Consider the following 25,554-nt stretch of genomic DNA (forward strand, 5'->3'; position numbering starts at 1 on the left):
CCCAGCACAAGAAGCTTGGGTCAGTGGTCCCTGCTCTCTAGCAGGAGAGCTAAATTTTTTTTAAAAGTCAGGAAATAAGCAAGCACCATGAGCAACACGACTAATGTGAAAACATGTTTAATAGGAATGTATATGTACAGCCTATATCAGATTGCAATGCCATCATGTGGAGGGAGGCAAGAAGGGTGGGGGGGAAATTTAAAATTCAAAAGCTTATGGAAGTGATTTTTGAAAACTACAAATAATTTTTAAAAAAGGAAGAAAAGGAAGGAAAAAAAGTTAGCATCCTGTTCAAGAACTTAACAAATATTTAAGTGCCCATTATGCATAAAATATTGTTCTAAGCACTAGAGATATAAAGACTAAAAAGAAGCAACCTCTTTCTACTCAAGGAATTTTAACTCTACTAGGGAGATGGAATACACACACATACACACATATGAATAAATATACGGTAATTTGAGGAAGGAGCATTAACAACGGGTGACATCAGGTAAAACTTCATCACAGAGGGTGAGGATGAGGTGGGGGAAACTCAGTCAGAGGAAAGAATTAAGGATGACTGTTTAGTGATGAACCTGGGTGAACTGGAGGATGACAGTGCCCTCCCCACAAACAGGGAAGATTGTAGGAGGGGAAGATTAAGAGAAAAAGATGGTTATATAGGGAATGTTTGTTATATGTGTGTCTCTTACACCTGGCATACAGTAGATGATTAATAATACTTATTGATTGCCTGCTTGTTTTATACGGACCTTACACACCATTTAATCCCTCCATTTTACAGATGAGGAAACTGATACCTATAAAGGGAGACTAGCCTACCACAGGCATCACTGGTAGTAACTAGGATTCACACTCAGGTCCTTTGATTTTAAGTCCAATTCTATATAAGGCTACCTTAGTACCATTTTAGACAAATTTGATACAGTGCTGTAGGGCCTATTGTAGCCCTCAGGAAATGACCTACTACTTGTTCTTTCATTGATGTTGCTCTACTATGTAACTGAATGAAATCCTCTGAATAAATGTTCATCTATTTACTGAACTACAGAATACTTTAAAAACAGGAGACTGTCTCAAGCCTATTAAGATTTAGGCTTAGAATTTAAGGCTATAAGTCTAAGAGCACTCTTGTCCTTTGGTATCTCAATCTTTGTGAAGGAAGTTATCAGTTCTGTGAAAGTTTCTTGGAGTTGATGTACGAAAGAAGGCATGATAAATCTACAGTCAGCCACCGGCTGTTAGACTCTCTCTTCACTTCCTCTTTTTTCTACTTCATCTTTCCCCACTCCCCTAATCAATACAATGCTCAAAGATTTTAAAAAGTACATCTGGCAGTAGAAGAAACAAATTAGTTCCTTTCTAACTAAGCGCTCACTGAGAAGCCCTGGGAAGCACAAAATACTGGTAAGGCTTCCTTAATACACATCAAGGATGGGCCCCATGGTGTTAAAAAAGGAAAAGTCAGGGGTCATCTTTATTGCCGCACTCCCATAACTTGATCTGATACTGTAAACATCCATCTAGAGGGCTACTGGAAGACCATCTCAAGATGCAGACTTGGACAATTAAAGCATCCCTCATCTCCAGCCCTTCAGAAGCTATAGAGAAAAATCTTACATATATTACTTGAATATGTAAATTTTGTGCATGGGCTTTCTTTCTCTTCTTGTTATAAACACTGATTGATAACAAAATCACTATTCAGACAAGAGTTTGCTGTTAATTGGTAGGAAGTAAAATGAGTAGAAGAAATATCATGAATTCAGGTGATAATGTGGCATCCAGGTAGAGCGGTCCAGGAATTTAAGGCAAAAATCAGAAGTGGATATAGAGATTTGGGAGTAATCCACAGAGGTGATAATCAAACTACTGAATGCTGATGAAATTACCAAAGGAAAGAGTATATAGAGGGAGGTGAAAAGGGTGTAAGATAGAGGCTTAGGGAAACCTATGCTTAGGGGGCTGACAACAAATGATCAAATAGCAAAGACTACTAAGTAGTGTTCATAAAAGTAGGAGAAAAATAGAGGGGGACAAAAACAAAACAAGCAAACAAACAAAAAAACACTGTCAAGATGAATACGGAATAAAAGTTACAGGATTTAGTATGCAAGGATCTGTAGCAAGTAACCTTGGAGAGAACAATTTCATTAGAGTAACAGTTATAACCAGATAGTTAAGGATTAAGAAATGAGTGAAGAGAAAGGAAGTGGAAATAGGGAGAATATAACTGAATTAGTATATCCTTCCTTGGGCCTTGGCAGTGAAAAGGAAGAAAGACCCCAAATAGTACAGCTTGTGGGGATAGTAGCTAAACAATTATACCCAAGTCTCTCATTATGTGGTAGAAATGCTAATATACAATGAGAAGGAACTAAATAGACAACAAATCCACAAGATAGTCAATTGTGAATTATTTAAAGAAATAGTATTAATTATTGATAATTCATAGCAATGGATTAAAGAGATCCTGTGGAAACCTGGAAAAACTTTTATGAAATGATTCAGAGTGAAGTGAGCAGAGGTAGGAGACAAATTTATATAAGAAACAACATAGTAAAGAAAAAACAACTTCCATTGTCTTAAAAACTCTGATCAATAAGAATATCCACAATTTGAGAGTACTGAAGGCAAAGCGTATGTTACATATGCTATATCTATCCATATACTTCTCCTGACAGAGAACCAATGGAATGAATAAACAAATAAGACATACATTTTGGGACATGGCCAATGTGGAAATTTGTTTTGTTTCACCATGCATATTTGTTACAAATTTTTGGTTCTCCGTCTACTCCTCATCTCCCCACCATGAAAGGGTAAGGAGAGGAGAGGCACTGGGAATACGATCCCTTCTTTTCTTAACAAAAAAGAGGAGACAATTGAAATATGCCCAGAAAGAACCAAAGATAAGTAGGAAGCTTTGAAAATTAATTGTTGAATTTACTATATACTTAAATGGAAAAGTAAGCTCTACATAATAAAGATAACCATTTCATATATAATCTCCTCCTTTTGTTCTACAATGCATATGGAAATGCTTGCTTTATTTCATGTTTGTTTAGTTTGGAATAAAAAAAAATTTTAAAAAGCACACTGGGGATAAAAAGTTAATACTATAATTTGTCATCACTACCTAAAGACTGTACCCCTTGTTATATTTCCCCCCTTTTTCTGGTAAAAAAAATGCTTGAAAATGTAATAAACCATTACTGTAAGCAATGTTCTGCTTAGAGTCAAATACACATAAAAGGTACAAAGCAGCAAAAGTTCAACTTGAGGGTATCTTCTGTGAGTATATGACCTACAAAGCAGATATAAAATGTCCAACAATGGAGTCACAGAATCAAAAACTTGTAAGTGATCTCAAAGGTAATTTTGTCCTAAGATCAGTTCAAAGCAGAAACTTTCTCTACAACATATTGACAAATGGCCATTCAGTCTCAAGTTGAATAAGGAGACCTGAGGTGCTGTTCTATCTCTGATACTAATGTGACCTTATAAAAGTCATTTGGGGTTCTAATATCATTTCTCAGATGGGTTAGATGATATCTATGGTGTCTTATTAAAAAAAAATCTGCCTTCTTGTGATTTCTATTAATCATCTTAATCTAATCCTTTTCTGGCATTAAAATTTAAATATATGAATAAAAATCCACATTTTTCTTCCCCAGGGCAAAAATAAAGTATATTGGCAGGAATTAAAGAGTAATCAGTGAGTAATATCTAGCATGTATATAGCACATTAAAATTTACAAAGTGCTTCGTATAACATATTCACATATGAAGCTTATAACAACTCTATAAGGTAGGGAAAAGTATTTTTACTTCCATTTTATGGATGAGAAAACACAGGTCTATAGATTTTTAAGCTGAAAAGGACCCTCAGAGGTTATCTAGTCCAACTCCATTATTGTACAGATGAGGTAACTTAGGCCCAGAGAGCTTGACTTGCCCAAGGTAACACTGGGATTAAATGGCAGAGTGGAATTAAACTCAGATTTCTTACTCCCAGTTCAACACCTGAAGTTCCATGCCCTTTTTTGCTATTCATTCTCCATTTCTTTCCCTGCTAACTTTGTTAAGAGTAAAAAGTCTTTCCTAATTAAAAAAAGGATTCTAGGTTAGGAGTTTGGTAAGGGTATCTTTTTGAAAGCTACTTCTCTGCCTAGTTATTACCTTACTTCTCCTAGAATTGAGTGAATCCCTATGTAGGATATATATTCAGTCATTTGAGGGTTGGCCACTCTTTTAATTTATTTATTTACTTATTTTTAGTTTTCAACATTCATTTCCACAAGATTTTGAGTTTCAAATTTTCTCCCTATATCATCCCTCCCCCCACCCCAAGATTGCATGCATTCTGTATACCCCCTCCCCTAATCTGCCCTCCCTTCTATCTCTCTCCCCTCCTTCTCTTATCTCCTTCCCCTTCTATTTTCCTGTAGGGCAGGATAGATTTCTATACCCCATTTCCTGTATTTCTTATTTCCCAGTTGCTGTGAAAACAATTTTTTTAAACATTTGGATAATAATTCTACCTAAACTTCAATTGCAAAAGTTCTCTCATTTTTTTTATATTACCTATAGGGAGTATGTTTCATGGACTATAGGCCACCTAAGCTCTACAGTACCACAAACCTAACTGCTATTAAAACATCTTAACCCCTCCATCAAACTATTAAAGTCAATATTAAAAATTAATTTAAAAAATTCCTCCCTCAGTATTCTATTCTAATATAGTTCACTGTGCTAAGGAGGTGACTAACCCTAGTTTCTCAAAGACTAAGATAACAGAGCACAAACACTAGTAGGTCCTACCTAGGTAGAAAGGCTTTGCATACGGACCTGCTATGGTTGTTGTCTAAGGACCAGCTCAGTTTGGAGAAGCTTATCACCTAGTTAAAATGCAGTGGGATAAATGTGTCTAACACAGTAACTCTCCATATCATCTGCTATGAGACAGAAGTTGTTGGAATATGTATTACAGAAGAAAAACTCACACTGACAAAAATCATAAGTCACTTAAGTATTAAGGGAGCAGTAAAAATGGCTTCTACCATAAACCTGCCTCTAGATATTCTTGAGAAGCTATTTCTCATAAAATAAGTCATCAAAGTAATAGATGATCTCACATCTTTGAAATGAGTTATCAATGACAATTCATAAAGGAACAGTAATTCAAGAGATCTGTAGGCTTTAGATAGGTCCACCTCCAAAAAATTTTGGAAAATCAATAACTAATACCCTATAAAATTGAATCAAGAAGAATCAATTATAACAATAAAAAAAAATGAATGAAATTTGCCATCTAAAGAAGTAGATCACTTCTGCAGACGTGAGAGAGGAGAGCTAGGATTGAGTCAGGGCTTAGCAGAGGACCTGGCACAGAACAGGTACTTAGTAAAAATTTACTGATCAATCAATCTGATCATTGCAAATAATTAGATCTATGCCCTTAGATTTTAATTATTAGGACCTTAATTTTATTATCTATAAAATGAAGGCATTGTAATAGGTAATATCAAAAGTCCTTTCAAATTCTAATAATCAATGAATTTAGGATTTATAAATGTATTGTTAATGAGGCTAGGGTGCTTTCCAAATCTTAAAGAACTAATGATCTCCCAAATTCCACTAGGGAGAAACAAATCTAAATATAAATAGAAAAAAACCCTCATAATCTTAGAAAATATAATATTAATGATAAATACAAAAAGGGCAATAGTTAATAGTCACTTCAGGCTAAGTCACTTGCCTAGGGTCACAAAGCTAGTAAATGTTTGAGGCCACATTTGGACTCAGATCTTCCTGACTTGAGGTTCAGTTCTCTATCGGCACCACCTAACTGCCTTTACAGCCTTGTATCACACTACCCCCTCACAGGGCTGTTGTATGATGAAAGCACTTTATAAATTTCCAAGCACTACATAAATGTGAATTAGTAGTAGTAGCAGCAGTAGGGGAATCAAAATATACACAAATGGATATAATACAAATTAATAACATTTTAATTTATAAATCAGCCTCCTGTGAGTTTGATTTACATGAATTGGTTTCTCAGAATCTGCTCACCTGGATGCATCTTTTCTGAATTTGCAAAGCTGAGGACTAGACCCTGGATTTGTGAGGACCCTACCAAGGAAAAGGATCTGTGAGGTTCAATCTAAGCTACCAACCAGTCACTCACAAATACTATCTTAGCTACAGAAGTCATTGATTCCCTTTGAAAATAACATCTTTGGTTATCTTCCTTTCTCTCCACTTGTTCCCTCTCCTGACTGACCCATCTTCTTCTCTAGCAGTAATAGTCTCTTTTTCTACCTCTTTTACTGATTTTACTAATTTTCTTACTGATATTATGGTTTTTACCCACCCCCATTACTGTCCTCATCTTGTTAAAGCCTGGGGAAATTTGTCATTAACAGTAGTAGAATTATAGCTAATGGCTTATGCAAGGCTAATGGAATCATTTGCTAAGTATCCAACACCCATGAAATCATTCATATTCTTACATTTTTATGACTTGCTGGTTCACTGAGTAAGGAATGTATCTACCTTTATATTCCATGCAATGTTTAGCTAATGTTCAATAAATATTTATTACCAATAAAATAACAGTAGTGATATATACTAATTATGATAGTCCACTTTTATTACTCAGAAGTAAAATTTATGAGTATGATAACTAGGCTGGTGATGATTATCAACAAAGATATTAAGAGACCCACAGATTAAGATTATAAGCAGGATCTGCCTCTCCAAAATAGAATCTTGTGCAGCACCTGAATATACGTACCTAACATATTAGATCAAAACATCAAAGTTAATCTAAATACTTTCATACTTCAAAAGATGGAATAAGTGATGAGAGAAACTGCTAATTTGTATGAAATTCTGACCAGCAAGGAAGTGGCTGACAAAGCAGAAATGACAAAAACCTTGGGAAGAAATTATCTCACTGTCTTAAGAATTTATAGTGCATAAAATGAGAGATAGGAATAGTAGGACAGATAACTTATCTTTGGGGAAAGCAGATGTCAGAGTTCAGAGAAAGGCTAGGCCCTCAAATGGCCCTTGAAGAATAACAGCTCAAGGGGAATGGGATCCCTTCTAGAATGATATCCTGATAATATGAATGGAAAAGATTCTGACAAGGAAAAATGGGGAGCTACATAAAGAAAATGATGCAGATAGAGAGAACCCATCAACTAACTCAGGTTTTTTTAAAAAAAATGTGTACCAAAAGGAGATAAGCAAAAGGAATAAAATGAATACAAAGAATGGTACGCTTCTGTAAAAATGTCTGAACAACCAAAGCTGAGGCTTACAAAAAATGAAAAGAACAACCAAAAAAGTCTTTTTTAAGCTAGATTAGGTTCAAGAGAAAGATCACGGGGATAAGATAACTACTTGCAAAATAAATGAGGGAAATAATGTTAATCAAGGACAAAGAGAGAATACAATCATTCAATTTTGTATCTATAATTCAATTTAACAAACAGTGAGAATGTACTCTATACAAAGCTGTATGCTAAGTTGTCAAGTACTGAGGATATAAAAATAGATGACACTGGCCCTACTTTCAAAGAATTTACAATCTAATGAAGGAGAGAACAAGTGTACACAATAGTACAAATGAAAGATTTTCTCTCTCAAGGAGAATAATACCCAGATAGTAATGCATGTAATAAATATGGTTAACAGGGAATTAAGACCCAAGATAAGAAGACTAGATTCCCAAGGACACAGGAATGAGTGTATAATGAGGAAGATGAGGCAGTAAGTGTAAATGAGTTTAGCAGTAAAAGGCAGAAGAGATATGATAGCTTGAGGGATTATCAGGGACAAATGAAAGTCACTGTTATCCCTTTTTAATGCTAGGGAAGACCTGAGCATAATATATGTAGGCAGAGGTAAAGCAACCAGCAGTCAGTGAGAGAAAGAATATGAATGACTGGACAAGTTACAAAAAAGATTCGATGGGACAAAGGCTCATTCCAGAAAAGAGGGCTCAGCTGATGTGAGGATGATAGTCCCATTGTACTCTACCTGAAATGGAAAACTCGAATCCATGCCACTGGAATATTAGCTGAAAGGACTAGAGACATTTATCTTTCAGAATATGACAGGGGCTAGCATGGTCACTGTTCTCAAGTATTTGAAGGATTGTCATTTGGAAGAAAAACTGGACATGTTATATTTGATTCACAGCAATACATACATTTTATAAAGAAAGATTTACGGGATATTAAGAAAATCTCCATATTCACAAGAGCTCTCCAGAAATGGAATGGGCAGTCTTGGGAGGCTGTGAGTTTCTCATCACTGGAAGCCTTTAAGTGAAGGAAAGATGACAACTTCTAGGTTTTACATAGAGATTGTTGGTCACACATAGCTTGGTCTACCCTTTACTTGGTGTCTCTTTCAATTTTGAGATTCTATATTTCCATATGTTAATTCTCACACTCTGCCTAGAATTGTAGTTTCCCATAAGTTTATATCTTCCATTAGATTGTAATCTCCTTAAAGGCCACATTTTATTTACCTTTTTATCACCCTCCCCACACTTCTCTTACAGAAGGGTAATCAATAAGTATCCATTGCATGAATGAATGAACAAATGGAGAAAAGCAACCAAAAATAGTGTTTCTTAACCAGGTTTTCAGGGAAAAAAAATTCCTAACGAACGCAAAAGAAATCCCTTTGTGTGGCATTTAAAACACTTCATATCCTAGCCACAATCAAAAAGTATTTAATAATCACCTACATGTGCTAGGGATCATGCTAGGCACTGGAGATCTAAGTACAAAGAATGAAATAATTCCTCTTCATTATGGGTTTACATTTTAATGAAGGTAGACAACAAGTATACATTACACACACACACACACACACACACACACACACACACACAGAGAATATAAATAAAAATTATTAAATATAAAGTAGTTAGAGAGGGAGGGCAATAGCAATTTGAGGAAACAGGAAAGGTTTGTTGCAGAGGTTAGTACCCAGCTTGTACCTTAAAAGAAAAGAGAGGGACTCATTTTATGAGGCATAGGTAAGGAAGGAAGACAGGAATACAGAACTAGACTACGAATACAGAACAGCCTATGTCAAAAGTATGGACAGGAGATGCAATATCAGTGAGGAAAAAAAAGGGTCAGTTTGACTAAATGTTAGAGAGCAAGAGCAACTGAACAATGCCCAATATGACTGAAAAAAAAGTGGGGAATAAGTTGTATAGGCTGTAAAAAAGGAGTATAAAAATAGTACATATTTTATCCTAGAGACAGTAGGGAGCCAGTAGAGTTGAGTGAGTTAGGTAAATTACAGTCAAATCTGTGCTTAAGGAAAATTACTTTGGTAGCAGTATGTAGCATAGACTGGAGTGGACAGAGGCCTCAGGGAGTCCAATTAAGGGGCTGCTGCAATAATCTAGGGGAGAGGTTATAAAGTCCTGAACCAAAGTGGCAGCTGAGTGAGTATGGAGGAGGTACATTCCAGAGATGTTGTGAAGGTTGAAAAAAACAAGATTTAGAAATTGACTGTTCTTCAGTCTCACTGTGTACTTCACGCACTCTACAATTTAGCCTTTTACTGTTTCTCATAATCAGAACTCTTTTTTTCCACCATTTCTGTGTCATTGCACTGCTATGCCCCATCATGCCTGGAATGTACTTCCTACCACATCTCTGGAAATACCTTACTTCCTCCAAATCTGAGTTCAAATGCCACCTCCAACATGACCCTGATTTACCCAGTTGCTAGTCCTTTCTTCATCTAATTATCATCTTGTATCTATTTTGCATATACCAATATATGCAAATATATTTCCTAATAGGCTATAAACTCCTCAAGGGAAGGAAAAGTGTTGCTTTTGCCCTCGTATTCCCAGAGAGTGTCAGGCACAAAGTAGCCACTTAATAAATATTTGTTGATTGAGCAATTGATTGATTGAATGTAGTGTTCCGGGAGATAGGTGGATATCTGAAAAGTTGTATGCAAAGCAGCAGAGACATTTAGCCATAAATAGCATAATTTCCCCCTATTTATCACATTAATGTTTCTCTCAGAAAATAAATCTGAAACACCGGATAGCTAAGCCCTATGAACTAGCACACAAAATTTTGGAGAAAAGCTCCTAGAAGGGATATCATCAAATGCATTCTCTTGACACTGAAAGGAATATCAGGATCCAAAGCATAGGTAAAAAGGCATGAGACTCTTCACTGTGAACTCCTTGAAAAGCCCCATTTAATGCTGCATCATGCATCAGACTGGGAAGACTATGAGTTCTCATAGCACAGACAACAATGTGAAACGCTAAAGTTTTAAACTTACCTGAGAGGCAGCGGTATATCTTACCTAACGAATACATAAATAAATATAAGCTTATCACAAACGCAATTATTCCACAAGAGAACTTTAAGGACAGCATCAAATTAGGTGACATTTAATAAGTGACATTTAAACTTGAAAATGTAGTTCATCTAATTATATTTTCCATTTCTACCAATTCATTTCATGGTTTTCAAAGTCACTAGGTCCAGAAATTAGAATTCTGACCTTTTGAAAGAAGCGATATGATGATTTTAGCAAGTAATCCAAGGCTGATTTCTAGTTACAGTTTTTGAAAGTAGGAACTATGACGGACAAAAGAAACAAAGAGGAAAAGTTAAATTTTTTAAAATTATAAAGTAGAAATATTGAAGCTTTTCTAATTAAATAAAAAATAGCATTTTACTGATAACACTGGAATCATAACATGACAGTACAAAAGATGATGCAACACATGTTTCTAACCCTTTTGATATGAGAATCAAGGGGTTTCAAAACAGCTATTACTAATAGCAAGGCTACAACACAATGGATACCACATTAGACTTGAAGCCAGAAAAAGTAATCCTACCTCTAACACTTACTATCTGCATGATCATGAACAAGTCATTTCATCTAAGCTTCAGTTTCCTAATGTGTAAAAAGAGGAAGTTGATGTGTAAAAAGAGGAAGCTGGAATCAATGACCTCGAAAACCCCTTTCAATTCTAAACATATATTTTATGATTCTATGACAAGGAAATAATTCAAAGATGCAGAAGCTGGAAAGTAGCTCCAGAGATTATTTTTGCCCCCCACAGTCAAGTAGGTAAAATATTATCTCCATTTTAAAGATGAGGTAACTGAGACCCAGAGAGGTTAAAGGGTCACAGTAAGTGGTAGAACAGTCTAGGAAAGAGCTATTATTTTGGTAAGATAATTATTGAATCTAAAGTTATTATAATTTTAAATGATTTATTTTAAACTAGTTCAACGTAACATTGATGCTTACAATTTACCCACTAAACTTTGTATAGAAACACACAAGATTGTGAAACACAGAGTTTTCAAGTTTGAAAGCAAAATATTAAGCTGATCTTTGTTATATTCATGCTGAAAGAAACTCTGCAATAGTACAATATAATTAATTCATATTACCATTCAATGTAAGGATCAAATGAAGTATATTTCTATCCAAGAAAACCGCACTTTGAAAAGCTTTCCGCCAAGGCCTTTTGCACTTCCAAGAATGTCTATTACAATCAGGTACCATTTGACCATCTGGATCTAGAGCCAAACTTCCTAGAGAATGAAGTCAAGTGGTCCTTAGGAAGCATTTACTAACACTAAGGCTAGTGGAGGTGACAGAATTCTAACTGAGCTGAAATCCTAAAAAATGATGCTGTTAAATTGCTACACTCAGGGGCAGCTAGGTGGCGCAGTAGACAGAGCACCAGCCCTGGATTCAGGAGGACCTGAGTTCAAATCCAGCCTCAGACACATAACACTTACTAGCTGTGTGACCCTGGGCAAGTCACTTAACCCCATTGTCTAGCCAAAAAAAAAAAATTATAATAAAGTGCTACACTCAATATGGCAGAAAATTTGGAAAATACAATAGTGGCCACTGGGTTGGAAAAGATCAGTTTACTTCCCAATCCCAAAGGCAATGCAAGGAATATTCAAATTACCAAACAACTGTGCTCACTTCACAGGCCAGCAAGGTTATGCTTAAGATTCTGTAAGCCAGGGTTCAGAAATATTGAGAATTACCAGAAGAGCAGAATGGTTTTCAAAGAGGCAGAGGAACTAGAGACCAAATTGCCAACATATAATGGATTATGGAGAAAGCAAGGGAATTCCAGGAAAAAAACAAACAAACAAAAATCTATGCCTGCTTTATCACTATACTGAAGCCTATGACTATGTGAATCACAACAAAATATGGCAAGTCCTCAAAGACGGGAGTACCGGATCATCTTACTTGTCTCCTGAGGAACTTTTATTTGGGCCAAGAAGCAACAGCTAGAACCGAACACGGAACAAGTGATTGGTTTAAGATTAGAAAAGGAGTGCAGCAAGGCTGTATGTTGTGACTTTGCTTATTTAACTTATATACAGAGTACATCACGTGAGATGAATCAAAAGTTTGAATTAAGGTTGCCAGGAGAAATATCAACAGATATTGACAATACCACTGTGATGGTTGAAAGTGAAGAGAAATTAAGAAGCCTCAATAAGGGTGAAAGAGGAGAGTCTAAAATGTGGCTTAAAGCTTAACATCAAAAAAGTAAGATCTTGGCAACTGGTCCCATCACTTTCTGGCAAACAGAGAAGAAATAGAAGCAGTGCCAGATTTTATACTCTTGGGCTTAAAGATCACTGCAGATGGCAACTGCAGCTATGAAATTAAAAGATGCTCCTTGGAATGAAAGCTATAGCAAATTTGGACAGCATACCAAAAAGCAGAGATACTACCTTATTCACAAAGGTCGGTATAATAAAAGTTTGGTTTTTCCAGAAGCAATGAATGGCTGTGAGTTGGACTATAAGGAAAGCTGAGTGCTACAGAATTAATGCTTTTAAATTGTGATGGTGGAGAAGACTTTTGAGAGTCCCTAGGCACAAGGAGGTCAAATCAGTTAATACTTAAATTAATTCGGAGTATTCATTTAGAAGGTCAATACTGAAGCTGAAGCTTAAATACTTTTGGCCACATAATAAGAAGATGGGATTTACTGGAAAAGACCCTGATGTGGGAAAGATTGAAGGCAAAAGGAAAAGGGGACAGCAGAGCATGAGATGGATAGATAATATCATGGAAACAACATGAACCTGGACAGACTTTGCGAGACAGTGAAGGATAGCAGGGCTTGGCATGCTATAGTCCATAGGGTCACGAAGAGTTGGACATGACTGAACAACAATAACCATCTGGATCTTAGTGACCTCACATCACTCCATTTTACTGTGCTGCTGTAGTAAGGGCAAGTTCCATGGTTCAGAATGATGAGTCCCTGGTTTAGGCAAGTAAGAGAATGTAGCAGCAATAGGGAGGGACTAAAAATATCTGTCCAGAAAAAAAAAAATTAGGATATTTAAACAAGATGAATCACAGAGCTAAGGAGTGGTATTTGGACTGAAAACAGGGTCAATGCCAAAATCAAAAGCCAGGAGGCTGAGTAAGAAGGTCAAGGGTCAAGCTTAAAGGTTCAATATACAGGTGAACAACATGGATCAATTTGTCAGTTAATGGTCAAAATGCTATACTGAATGTTTTAGAGGCTTGGAAAGTTTTTTAATGAGTGTGCCTGAGGGGACAGCTCCACCCTTGAACTTTCTCTAAATTCAACTCTATTAGTTAGATTCCACTGCCATTGCTATTGCTGCCATTTCTGTCCATAATCATGTTATTAAGAAACAGGGTCTCTATTAGAATAAATATAACCATGGAGAGCAGTAGCAACAGATAAGTTGGTGAAAATCCTTGGGTCTCTAGGACAGGGGAGGAGGCAACAGTATTTGCCACTACAAAGATTATAAAGTCTCAGGTATCTGGAAAGACCTAATTTAAGCTTTTATAGTACCAAATTTGATAGATTAGGAAATGGTTGAGATAGAAATAACTGCACTGCAGACAAAGTATTTGAGTAAATTATGCTCATATGCTTTGGAAAAACAAAAAAGTTGGGGCAGCTAGGTGGCACAGTGGATAGAGTACTGGCCCTGAAGTCAGGAGGACCTGAGTTCAAATCCAGCCTCAGACCAAACACTTGACACTTACTAGCTGTGAGACCCTGGGCAAGTCACTTAACCCCAAATGCCTAAAAAAAAAAATCATCCATCTATTAGTCAATAAACATTTATCTAAAAGCAACAGACTGGCCCTATGAATATACAAAACCTAAATTTTTTCTCGTCAAAAAATGAAAATATAAAATAATCTTTCCAGAAAAAGCATTGTTTAGTTTGTATAAAAATCAAAGTAAGACTAAGCATTTTCTCAATCCAACTTGGTGCTCACAGCCCAAAGAAACAGAGCCCAAAGTGATCTATAATGAAGAGAGCTCTACATGACTGCTACTCTTTGTAACACGGAAAATAATTTTTTTCCCCAAAGCATTTGTGCTATCCAAAATTAATAAGATTAACTGTTTCATGACATAGCATGTACAGTACTTCAAAATCATATTAGTTAGATCCTGGGAAAGAGTGATTTTTTTTTAATTTTTTAATTAACTTGTCCACAGACTGAGACTCAGCAATCTTTCCACATGGGATCCAATTCTGCGTCCTTTGCAGTGTTAATGCATACAAAACAAAGATCTTTGTTCCTTATCCTCTTATCTTAACTCTATGGGGATTTTTGGTTCTTTTAAATTATAAGAATATCTTTTCAAAATGAGTGGCTAAACTAGGGGTTTTCAATATTTTGCTGTTGTTGTCATGGATTGCTTTGGCAGTGTGGTAAGGCCTATGGCCCCCATCTCAACAATCATGCTTGAAAATGCATAATATAATATACACAGGATTACAAAGGACACCAATTACATCAAATTAGTTATCAAAATATTAAAAACTGTAAGTTGCCAAATCTCAGGTTAAGAACTCCTGTTCTATATAAGGATTAAAATGTTAGAAAAAACCATGCCTTGTAAAAAGGTTGGTTTGTTTTTATAAAAGGTTTTCCTCTATAAATTATTCCAAAACATATCACCTCTTCTTCTTCTTCCCCTTCTCCATCCCAAAAAGAAACCTGATATAAATTAATATGTTCTTGCAGGACAGAGTAGAGGACTATTAAAACATCATCACTTAAGAACTTCCTTAAGACATTGTTAAGGAAGTGGGAAATTTTAAAAAAACTTAAAAGGAATTAAATTTGGATATGTGGAAAATTCTTTATAATATGGTAGTCATTGAAAACAACCAGTTTAAGAAAATATTTTAAATTTTAAATTTTTAAATTTTAAAAAAAATTTAAAATTAAAAAAAAGTATATGTGGTGTCTTGTAGACATTAATGTATCTCTTCTAAGGCTATAAGGCTAGGAATATATTAAATTCACTACTTCTGAAAACCAGCAGGTTTAGGTTTATCTAAGTTCCTGTTGGCCTAGTTCCCCTCCTATCAGTTGTTGGTACCTCAGAAATGGACAAACTCCCTCCCTTGTTCCTACCTATTTGGTTAGAAGCAACAAGAAGAGATGTAAGAGCTCAGAAAATAAAGGGGAAAAAATTACTTTTTTTTCATTTTAGAATGATGAAAAAAATAAAGCTTGAGTGATAAAATGCTAAAAATCTTTGTGACAAACCATTATTATACAGCTACCTAGCCAAAATTTAGTCTAATAATGAGATCTGGATGTAATTACATTATCAGACTGTATATTGAAGAAGTAGTAAAGAACAACCCACAAGATGCATTTCTGTTTCTACATAACATTGCTATTTTCATGTCAGGTTATGACAATTTAAAAGATTTTTACTGCTTATACCCTAATACGGGGCTCAAAGTTCAGGCTCCAGATTACCATAGTGAATAGAAATTTAATCCTGATATCCTGAATTTTTAACAGCAATAATTATAAGATAGTAAAATATGAACAGACAGATTCAAGTTCCAATATTAAGCCATATGCATTAGGGTACTCAAAGTATTCTAATAGTATGAGATCCTCTTAAAACCTAGAAGAACCAGCTGTCCTGTTCATCAAAGGGATAAAACAGGAGTTACCTAGATCTACTGCTTTCACCACCCAGGGCTGCTGTTGCTTGTAGACATGAGATGGAGTTAGTACTATGTCCCAAGTACTGAAATGGCCAAGCCACGGCATAAGGCATAGTGGTAATGGTGAATAAGAGTAGGGGAAATCACAGATCTTTGCAAGCCTGTTAAAAACCATATTTCACATTATAGAGAACTCAAGCTTATTTCTTCACCACCTGCTGCTCTCCAACAAAAACAACAACAAAAACTCCCCAAAATAAAAACTCAATCATTTTCATTTCCTAAACATCTCAGCAGTCCTGACTTCCCCATGCCATTTTTAGTACTGAATGTGAGGATTCTATCATTTGCTACTCATGTTCTCCCAAGCTGGTAAATCAGAAAGAGTGTATAAACTTCCCAGGGCCTCCCTAACTTTATCCTGGAAAATCACATACTGAGTTCATAAAGCTCCCTTTTCTTAAGTGTTTTTAATAGATGTTCATCATCTCAAAATATTTAATTGGTGATATTACAATACTATAACAATTCTGGGACAGATAGGTCAATATTTGAGTAGGCTACATCTGCCTGGAATGTGGTTAATGCTTCTCATAATTAATTCCTACTTTACTTTGGAACCCCCATTTCTCTAAGAGTTCCAAGTTGTTTCTCCTTCCACTTAAGCAATCACTTAAAGTAAGGTAAATCCCTAAGTTTTATGGATTTTATCTTAGAGAATGATGAAGTAAAAATTGAGATTTCCATAGCAGACAAATTAAAGAACAATTATTTATTTTGCAAAAAGGTTTTCAATAGGATTCCTTTGAAAAGCATCTAATGTATTCAAAAGGAATACTTGAAACAACCTGAATTGGAACAGTTTAAATTCATGTTAGAAAACTTTTTTTTTCTGGTTACTGTCAACTTGCTACATTTGATCTTACTAGATCAAGTTAAAAAGGGCAGCATTAGCTAATTTGAAATTTATCACTCCTACCTTCCCTAGGGCACTATTAAATAATTTTTGAAACAGACAAAATGAAAGGAGAAAAAGGAAAAAAAAAACGGAAAAGAAATAGAAGAGCCTGTATAATTAATTAACAGCACTGTTGAAAGGTAGTTTTCCCTGGGTTTTGAGAAAACTGACTAAAAGCCAAAAGGTTTCAATTTGGGTTATGGTCATAACAACAAACAGCAATTCACACTTTAAGGGTTTACAAGGGGCTTTAATCACAAAAGCCCTGAGAAGGAGGTAATGGAAGTATTATCTCTCCATAAGATATCACAGGATCAGGAATTTATTGAGAGGGTGCTTAGAAATTATCTAGTTTAACGTCTTAATTATACAGACCCAGGCAGAAGAAGGGATCTGCCTAAAATGAAATAGCTGACAGCACTGGATTTTGAACTGGTTCCTTCCTATAATTCCAAATCTAGTGTTCTTTCCACTGTACCATGAGAAACTTAAGCGACATTAAATGATTTGCCCAACGTTATTTTGAGAACTGGAATTAAAACCCCGGTTTCCAGTATCTAGATCTAGAAATCTTCCTACTACTCCATCGCTACCTTTAGGCACCAAGATGCCTTATAAAGTAGAATATGATTACTAAGATCTAAAGTCTAAATTATCAATGGACTGACACAAACAAATCAAAATAACAAATAAAAAAGTCATTACCAATTGAAGCTGAGCGCATTTGCTTCATATGAGTTTCTATGATGTAAGGGTCTCTGGAGCTGTAAGTTCCCAACTCAGGGTAAAAGTTGGACCCAATGTCATCTGGAGGAATGTGGTCGCCCTCTGGATAATTTTTAGCAATTTTGGGATCCCAGTGTGGTAAGATGGGATGGTTCCAATGTAAATATTTACCATCAAATTGTGGATTTCCATACCAACTATAGTAAAATACATGAAAATTATAATTAGGGGATGGAAGCTTTTCCATGTTTATCTCAGGCACCACAGGAAATTTTAGGCTACTGGCAGCAACACTCTTTATATTCTTGCTGTTTGTTATACTATCATCCCTGGCACTATTTGGCATGTCAGGCTTAGTTTCCAAGTGTACTTTGCGTTGGCGAAGTTCTGGTAGAAGATCAAGTCCAAATGGATCCCCAAAAACAGCTCTATCAGGTCTCAGAGTTTTCAAAGCCATCATCAGGGAGCAAATAAATAAAACAAAAAGTGACAAAATGATGCATGTTCTTCTTCGAAATCTTGCCATGATGACATTATTTTAGAATCCAAAGAGACAAATGTCCAGCTGCAATTTATTAAAGAAAAAAAATTAGCAAATAGTATTAACGATACTCTCCTATATAATCTAAATTTAAAAATATATACTTTAATATTCACAGCACTAAGAAACTCATGAAAAAATGTGTTAATACTAATTTTAAGTAGTAATTTTGATGAAAGTCCGAGACTTACATTTTAATACGAATTGTAAAAATAGTCTGGAGTTGTCAATTTCATTTAAATGCTAATTAAATTTAGTAAGGATAAAGTCAAGTCTATTTAACTTTTTATATATAAATTACTACTAAGACAGAAGGAATCTTATTATCTATGTGTGCTAAAATTTCCCAAGTATTATTTTTAACAGGAAGATCTAATAATTAATTAACAGAAACTACCTACAGGTTAATTAAGTTTGTATTCAAAACCCACATCAAAAGGGATTACTCTGTATCTTTCTTCTAAAGAAGTCTTCACATTCTATAAATGAATGTAATCAAAGGAAAAGATAGCGTTTAATAAAAAGGGAAAAAAAGGTGAAAGGTATTAGTTCCTGATTTCTTACTACCAAGTTTTGAAGTCTCAAAGAAAAGTATTCCTAAGAAATGACAATAATTAAATGTTCACAATTTAAAAGTTTTTACAAATAATTTTTCAGCATGAAGCTTAAAGTTCCAAGAGTTATTACAGGGAATAAAAAAAAGTTAGCTGATAGCAAACCATTTTGGTTTTTGCTGTAGAAATTTACAAAAAGTATATTTACTCACGGGCTATCTAGGACTTACTATATATGTTCTAAACAAAGGAAGTTAGATTAGATGCCTTTAAGTCTTGCTTACTTAGAAAATTTAGATAGACAAACAACTAATGGAAGGTACAGACTCTTCAATTAATAAATTTCCCATACCCTTAATCTCCACAAAATTTCTCAGCATTCTTCTTGTTCTTATTCTTCTCTCTCTCTTTCTCCCAGCAATCTCAAAGAAAGACTTTTTATATCTCATTCCACTACCTCCATGACCTTGTTAAACCTCACTCTTCTAAAAGAACCTTCAGACTCTATCCACTCACTCTTCCCAGTTGCTGGCAAATGTGTAGCATTTTTCCAGGAAACAAACAAACAAACAAACAAAAAACTAGGCCTTCAATTGACTAGTCTACACAATCAAGTACTATTCCATCTTTCTATTCTTTGGGAAAAGCTATCCATAGCTAATGCTATGACTTTTTCCCAACTTTTGTCCTTGTGACTGGTTTTCAATGAATCACTCTCACTAAGATCACTAGTTATACTTCCTTATAGCCAAATAAAATAGTTTACTCCCCCCAGTCCTTGTCCCCTCGATGTCTCCATAGCATATATTACTGACCACCATCTTTCCTGCCTCCTTTGCATTCTGCATCACCACATTCTCTTGATTTTCTTCGCCACTTCTCTAAATGTTCATTTGCTCTTCAAAACTTTTTTCAGGCTATTAAGTTGCTATCCTTAACATTTTCTTTCGCTGTTGCTTAGCAATCTTACTTGCTACTACTGTTCCAACTATCAGTTCTATAAGTAGAATTGTATGCAATATAATATGTCCAAAAGCAAGTTTATTATTTTTCCCCAAAAAAACTATCCTTTTTATAAGCTGACTATTTCTGTCAGTAGAACCACCCAGGTTCCCATGTTTTAAATTTTGGTGTTATCTATAACTCCTTCCTCTTCTCTCATCTCTCATGTAAAGTTAAATTTAAGTCATTTGTTCTACCTTCATACTGATACTATCCTAATATAAGGCCTTATTACTATTTTCCTTAACAATTACAATTGCTTCTTTTTTTTAAATTTAGTATTTTAATTACAATAGCTTCTTAACAGGTCTTCATACCTTCATTCTCTCCACTGTCCATTCCTAATAATATGTTAAGACATATTTTCCTTAGCTATATAGATGGTCATAGAGCTTATTCTGCTCAAAACTCTTCAATTTTGCTTACAAGTTTAAACTCATTACCTAGAATTCTTGTATCATATTTTCCATGATCTAGGAAATCTGTACTACTCAAAGTTCTCTGTACATGCCCTGTACTTTTCCCTGGATGTTTATGATATTTCCTGTGTTGTTCCTAATGTTCTCTATTGTTGAAGTCTTGTTGATAAATTTAATTAAGAAACAACTGATCAGCAAACATTTATTTAGCACTGGGACACTCTTTGTCAGAGATTGGGGAAAAGAGAAGAGTTGAAATTAAGGAGGTTAGAGGTAAAGAGAAAAGGAAAAAAAGATCTCAGATGGAATGGCCTCAGTAAAGTAAGAGGCAAAGTCATCAGCTGAGACAAAGGTGGAAAACAAAGTGTGAGAGCCTTGAGGAGGAGGGAATGTTTTGGAAGAGCTTCCATGGGGAGTGAGATATGGAATCATTTAAGGAAGAGATTGGATAACATGACTTTGTAAGTTACCAAGTCAGTACAGTAATGAGATTTTTTTCTACCTTCTTTTATCAGATGAGGTGGATAATAGGAGCAATCCAGAGTTTAGTTTAGTTCCGAGAAGAGATGCGTAGCCATAGGACAGAGGCAAAGGATTTGAGAATAGAAAACAGTGAAGAGTTGAAATGGCTTACTAGTAGGCTGAGAGAAAAGTGAAGTTAGGGCTTCAGAAAGCACTGCAGGGTAGAGAGAGTTAAGGTCTCACTGAAGGTGAAGAATTAGGAAAAATGAGGCATAGAGAAAGGTAGAATGATAAATGTCTATGGTCAGATGGGGAGAATATCAGATTTTCTAATTGGAAGTGGAACACACTGGTAATGATGAAATCTATTGTGTAACCATCCCTATGTGTGGTTAAAGTAGTCTGAAGGAGTGGGTCAAGGGAATGAAGAATAATGTTTTCCAAGTGCTTTAAGTATTTTCATTCTCCATAGTCATGGGCTTCCATTTAATGACACTATTGCCTCATCTCTCTTTCCCAATTTGTTTCTTCTATCACAGAAGTCCTTTACACTACAGTACCAAATTTGTTTAGCTATTCCCCAATGATGAGCACCTAGTTTGTTTCTATTTCTTAGCTACCAAAAAAAAAAAAGACTGCTAGGAATATTCTGATGTACAAAATATTTACAGTAGAACGGTTTTGGTAGCAAAGGACAGGAAAATACAAATGGGGACCCACTGATTAGAGAATGACAGAACAAACTGTAATATATGAATGTAATGGACTACTACTGCATCATAAGAAATATGAAGAATTCAGATAAACTTGGGAAGAATAATATAAAGTGATACAGGGAGACATAAGCAGAACAAACAGAACAACTAATCAATGACAATAATAATGTTAAAGTTAACCTAGTAAAATTTCAGGACTCTGGTAATGCAGTCACTAATAAGACTAGGTAATAAAAGATGCCTCTTGCTTCTCAGCAGGCAAGTGATGAATAATGAAGGTACAAAATAATGCATGAGTTTTTAGACATTTCTTTTACTTGATTGCATTTTTTTTTGAAGAGGCAGTTTGGGTGTGTGTGTGTGGGAATCCTTAAAAAGATACAGTAATACAAAAAGAAAGAACAATACAATTTTTAAAGGACAACAATCACTACCATCACCACCACCACAAGAAGCCCATAACTATAGAGAATGAAAATGTCTAAAGCAGTTGGAAGGCATTATTCCTCATTTTACCATTAACTTATATTGTCTTCCAAATTTTCTACCCCTATCTTATGCTTGGTCTCATTTTCTTAAGTTCATCCTAAGCATAATTAGATATGTAGTTTGTAGGTAAGTTTCAGGATTTCATTATATCACTGTAGTAGTTCAGTGGTTTGGAGAAATGTTTTATTACTACTAGTAGTAGTATAAAAGGTTTATTATTACTATTAATAAAGTTTATTTAATTCTCTCACCTAAATTTTAAGGATCTTACTATACAGAATATCCCAAAAGTCTTAATGAAGATTTAAGCTTATTAGCTTAAAACTATTAGAAGAGGTGGGCAGGGTTGGAGAAGGACATAGGTAGGGTTAAGGTTAGGGAAGATAGAAATCCTCATGAGAGGAGGTTAGGGATAGTTTTCTCTTAAATGATTAATTATGAGTTTAGAAAAAGAATAAGGGGAGAAACAGAAAAGGCCATAGCTGTAATCCTGGGTAGCAAATGAACAGTGAAGCTCACAGTTTCCAAGAGGTATTACTGAAAGAGCTCACTCAGGCCTTGGTCTGCTCTTCCTTTTCTGTAGCTAGCAGGACAGGGTCATATCTTCAGCTATTGGCTCTTGGTTCCTCAGCTGCTCCATTCAGATGGTTTTTCCCTTGGCCTATACCCTCATCTTTCCTTTTTCCTTCCTGTGTCTGTGCTTATAGATTGTAGTAATTTTAGGAGTTTAAGCTTTAATGCTTAAAACTCCACAGACTTTTGAAGGAGGACTCTACATATACGAGGCAGTTAGGTGGAACAGCAGATAGAGCACTGGGGCCTACAGTCAGGAAGACCTGAGTTCAAATGTAACTACATACACTAGCTCTGTGACCTTGGGCAAGTGATTTGGATAAGTCACTTAACCTGTTTGCCTCAGTTTCCTCAACTATAAAATGGGGATAATAACAGAACCTACTTCACAAGACTGTTAATGAGGATCAAACGAGATAATATTTTTACAGTGTTTACCACAGTATCTAGATGCTATAGAAATGCTTCTTCCCTTCCCTTTCTCCCTATACAGGTATATTTTCAAACTCTCCAAAATGTATTACCATGTTTGGGCTCCCCTTACTGTCATCACCAATATAATCATTATATAAGTGAACAAATTATAAATACAACTTAAAGGTTATCCTATTCTGAGTAGGTAAAATGTTAATAATTCATCAACAATTAGGCATATGCCAATAATCACTTGAGAAATGAACATATTTCTCTTTAAAGTCAGGCAGTTGAAGCACTAATCTTAGAATCAATCAGTATTTTCCTCTACCCGCCTGTGCTTGTTTACTAGCCAGAGGATTCTAAAAAACATAACACAGGGCGTTAGTATTAAATGTTTACTTTATATCCAGAATATGTAATAAATAATCCAGAAATAATACAAAGTATTAAAAATATTAACACCTATGGCGTTTAGTTTATCAGTCATTTATTGAGTATATTCTATGTGCCCAACACTATGCAAAGTGCGGTAAAGGGATATTAAAAACCATGCAAGACATGTCCTGGTGATCTAAGAGTTTGTCTCAGTGGTGTCCAATTTTCATGACCCCTTTGGGGTTTTCTTGGCAAAGATACTTAAGTGATTTGCCATGTCCTTCTCCAGCACATTTTACAGATGAGGAAACATACACACAAAATAATTTCAAAATTTAAAACATTACAAAATAAAATACACTATAATTTATATAGAAGTTGAGAGAAGTGAGAGATGAACCAAAGCTAGTGTAGTTGAAGTTAAGATGATCCTTAAAGGATGGACAGGCATTAGGGATTAAAGAGGGCATCCCGGGTAGGAAGCAGAAAACAATATAAACAAAGCCATAAATACAATAACATTCATGAGGTATGGAGGAGAAAATGCTAACAGAAATGGAAGAACATCATTACAGAGGGGGAAACAGAAACAAACAAACAAACAAACAAAAAAACCAGAGGGGGGAACAGGGTTTGATAACTTACAGGGATAGGTGGAAGCATGGAGAGCCTTGAAAGTCAGATGGATACATTTTGACTTGCTATGACACGCAATGTGAGACATCATGGCAGAGTAGATAGAAAACTAACTTTCTAATTAAATTGAGTTGATGGCAGGTAAAGGAATAGTAGATAGAGTTCTGGACTCAATCTGGAAGACCTGAGTTCAAATCTACTCTCAGACAGTTAAGTAGCTCCTGTATACCCCCATCAATTACCCTCTGTTTGACTCTCAACTGTAAAATGGGCATAATAATAACAATACTTACTTCAAAGGATAGTCCTGAGGAGAAAATGAGATAAGAAATGTAAAGTACTTTGCAAATCTTAAATCTCTATGTAAATACTAGGTATTCTATGCTATGCTATGCTATGCTATGCTATGCTATGCTATGCTATGCTATGCTATGCTACGCTATTCTATTCTACTCTACTCTATTTTATTGGAGTCAGATTCAAGTCTCACCTAACATAGCCATATACTGGCTGTAAGTCACTTAACTTCTAAGACTATCAGTTTCAGGAAAGATGCAAATGTGTATTGGAAAAGAGATTTTCTTCATCAGGAATTCCCTATGCTAATGAAATCAGAGATTCAGGTCACTTGTGATTACTTAGGAAAGGGCACTTGAGCACCCAAAGAAGAAATTAAGTAGTTTTAGGAGATTAAATGACTATTTTCTGTTAAGAATAGAATGCTAACCCTAAGCCATATTGTTTTATAGTGTGATCTTTTTCTGGTTTAAGATAGCTATAGTGGTATAATGAGGTCCCCAGCTATTATGGTTTTATTATTTCTTTCTTTCTGTAATTCATCTTTTGCTTTAAATAGTTGGATGCTATGCCCTTTGGTGCTTATATATGAAGTACTGATGTTAATTCATTTCCTGTCATGTCTTTAATGACAATGCAGTTGCCATGTTTATCTCTTAGGCAAGTCTATTTTTGCTGTGGATTTGTTTGACATTATAATTGCTAACTGCTATTCCAGCTTTCTTTCTTTCTTTCTTTCTTTCTTTCTTTCTTTCTTTCTTTCTTTCTTTTCTTTGTTTGTTTGTTTCTTTCTTTCTTTCTTACAGTTAAAATAACAGATCTTGCTTCAATTCTTTATTTTATATCTGGGTGAATCATTATCGTTCCAGTGAGTTTCTTATAATCAAAATTTGGTTGGATTCTGACTTCTAATCTGTTCTGCTATCCTGATCCATTTTATGGGAAAGTTCTACACGCAGTTACAAACTGTTAATTCTGTATTTCCCTCAATCTTTTCCTCTCAATTATTTCCTCTCTTTTCCCCTTTACAAAGAAGAAAAGAATGGTGAAAGTGGAGTCTATCAATACTACTGATCTGTTTGAAGCAATCTGCTTCCGTTGCCCTTTATTTCTTCTCTTCGCCTTACCATGAACCCAATTACAAGTTTTTAGCATTTCTTTTAAGCTTCATCATCCATTCTCTGAAGGTGGAGTTTATTTTCCTTATGACCAATTCTCCCCTAGACCTACCCTCTTTCTTATTCCTTCTTCTCCTCCCACTTCTCCCAGGTCCCTATAGATGTGAGAATATTGCACCAAATTTTGTGTGTACGTGTGTGTATGCTGGTATG

At 35.2% G+C, this 25,554-nt stretch overlaps 1 protein-coding gene across 2 annotated transcripts in view; it reads right to left on the bottom strand.

Moving 5' to 3' along the window:
* The window catches only part of MANEA (mannosidase endo-alpha), an 88,720-nt gene that overhangs the window by 38,997 nt on the left and 24,169 nt on the right, over positions 1-25,554 (bottom strand). The window contains exon 2 of one of the 2 annotated variants that reach the window (XM_020998284.2): positions 17,722-18,307. The exons of the other annotated variant lie outside the window; for it this stretch is intronic. Coding sequence (XP_020853943.1) covers positions 17,722-18,268 — 547 coding nt within the window. The 5' untranslated portion in view covers positions 18,269-18,307. The remainder of the gene's footprint in view (positions 1-17,721; positions 18,308-25,554) is intronic. 2 annotated transcript variants of the gene reach the window in all.

Source organism: Phascolarctos cinereus, unplaced genomic scaffold, assembly GCF_003287225.1.
Source record: "Phascolarctos cinereus isolate Bilbo 61053 unplaced genomic scaffold, phaCin_HiC Scaffold_5;HRSCAF=322, whole genome shotgun sequence".
Lineage (NCBI taxonomy): Eukaryota > Metazoa > Chordata > Mammalia > Diprotodontia > Phascolarctidae > Phascolarctos > Phascolarctos cinereus.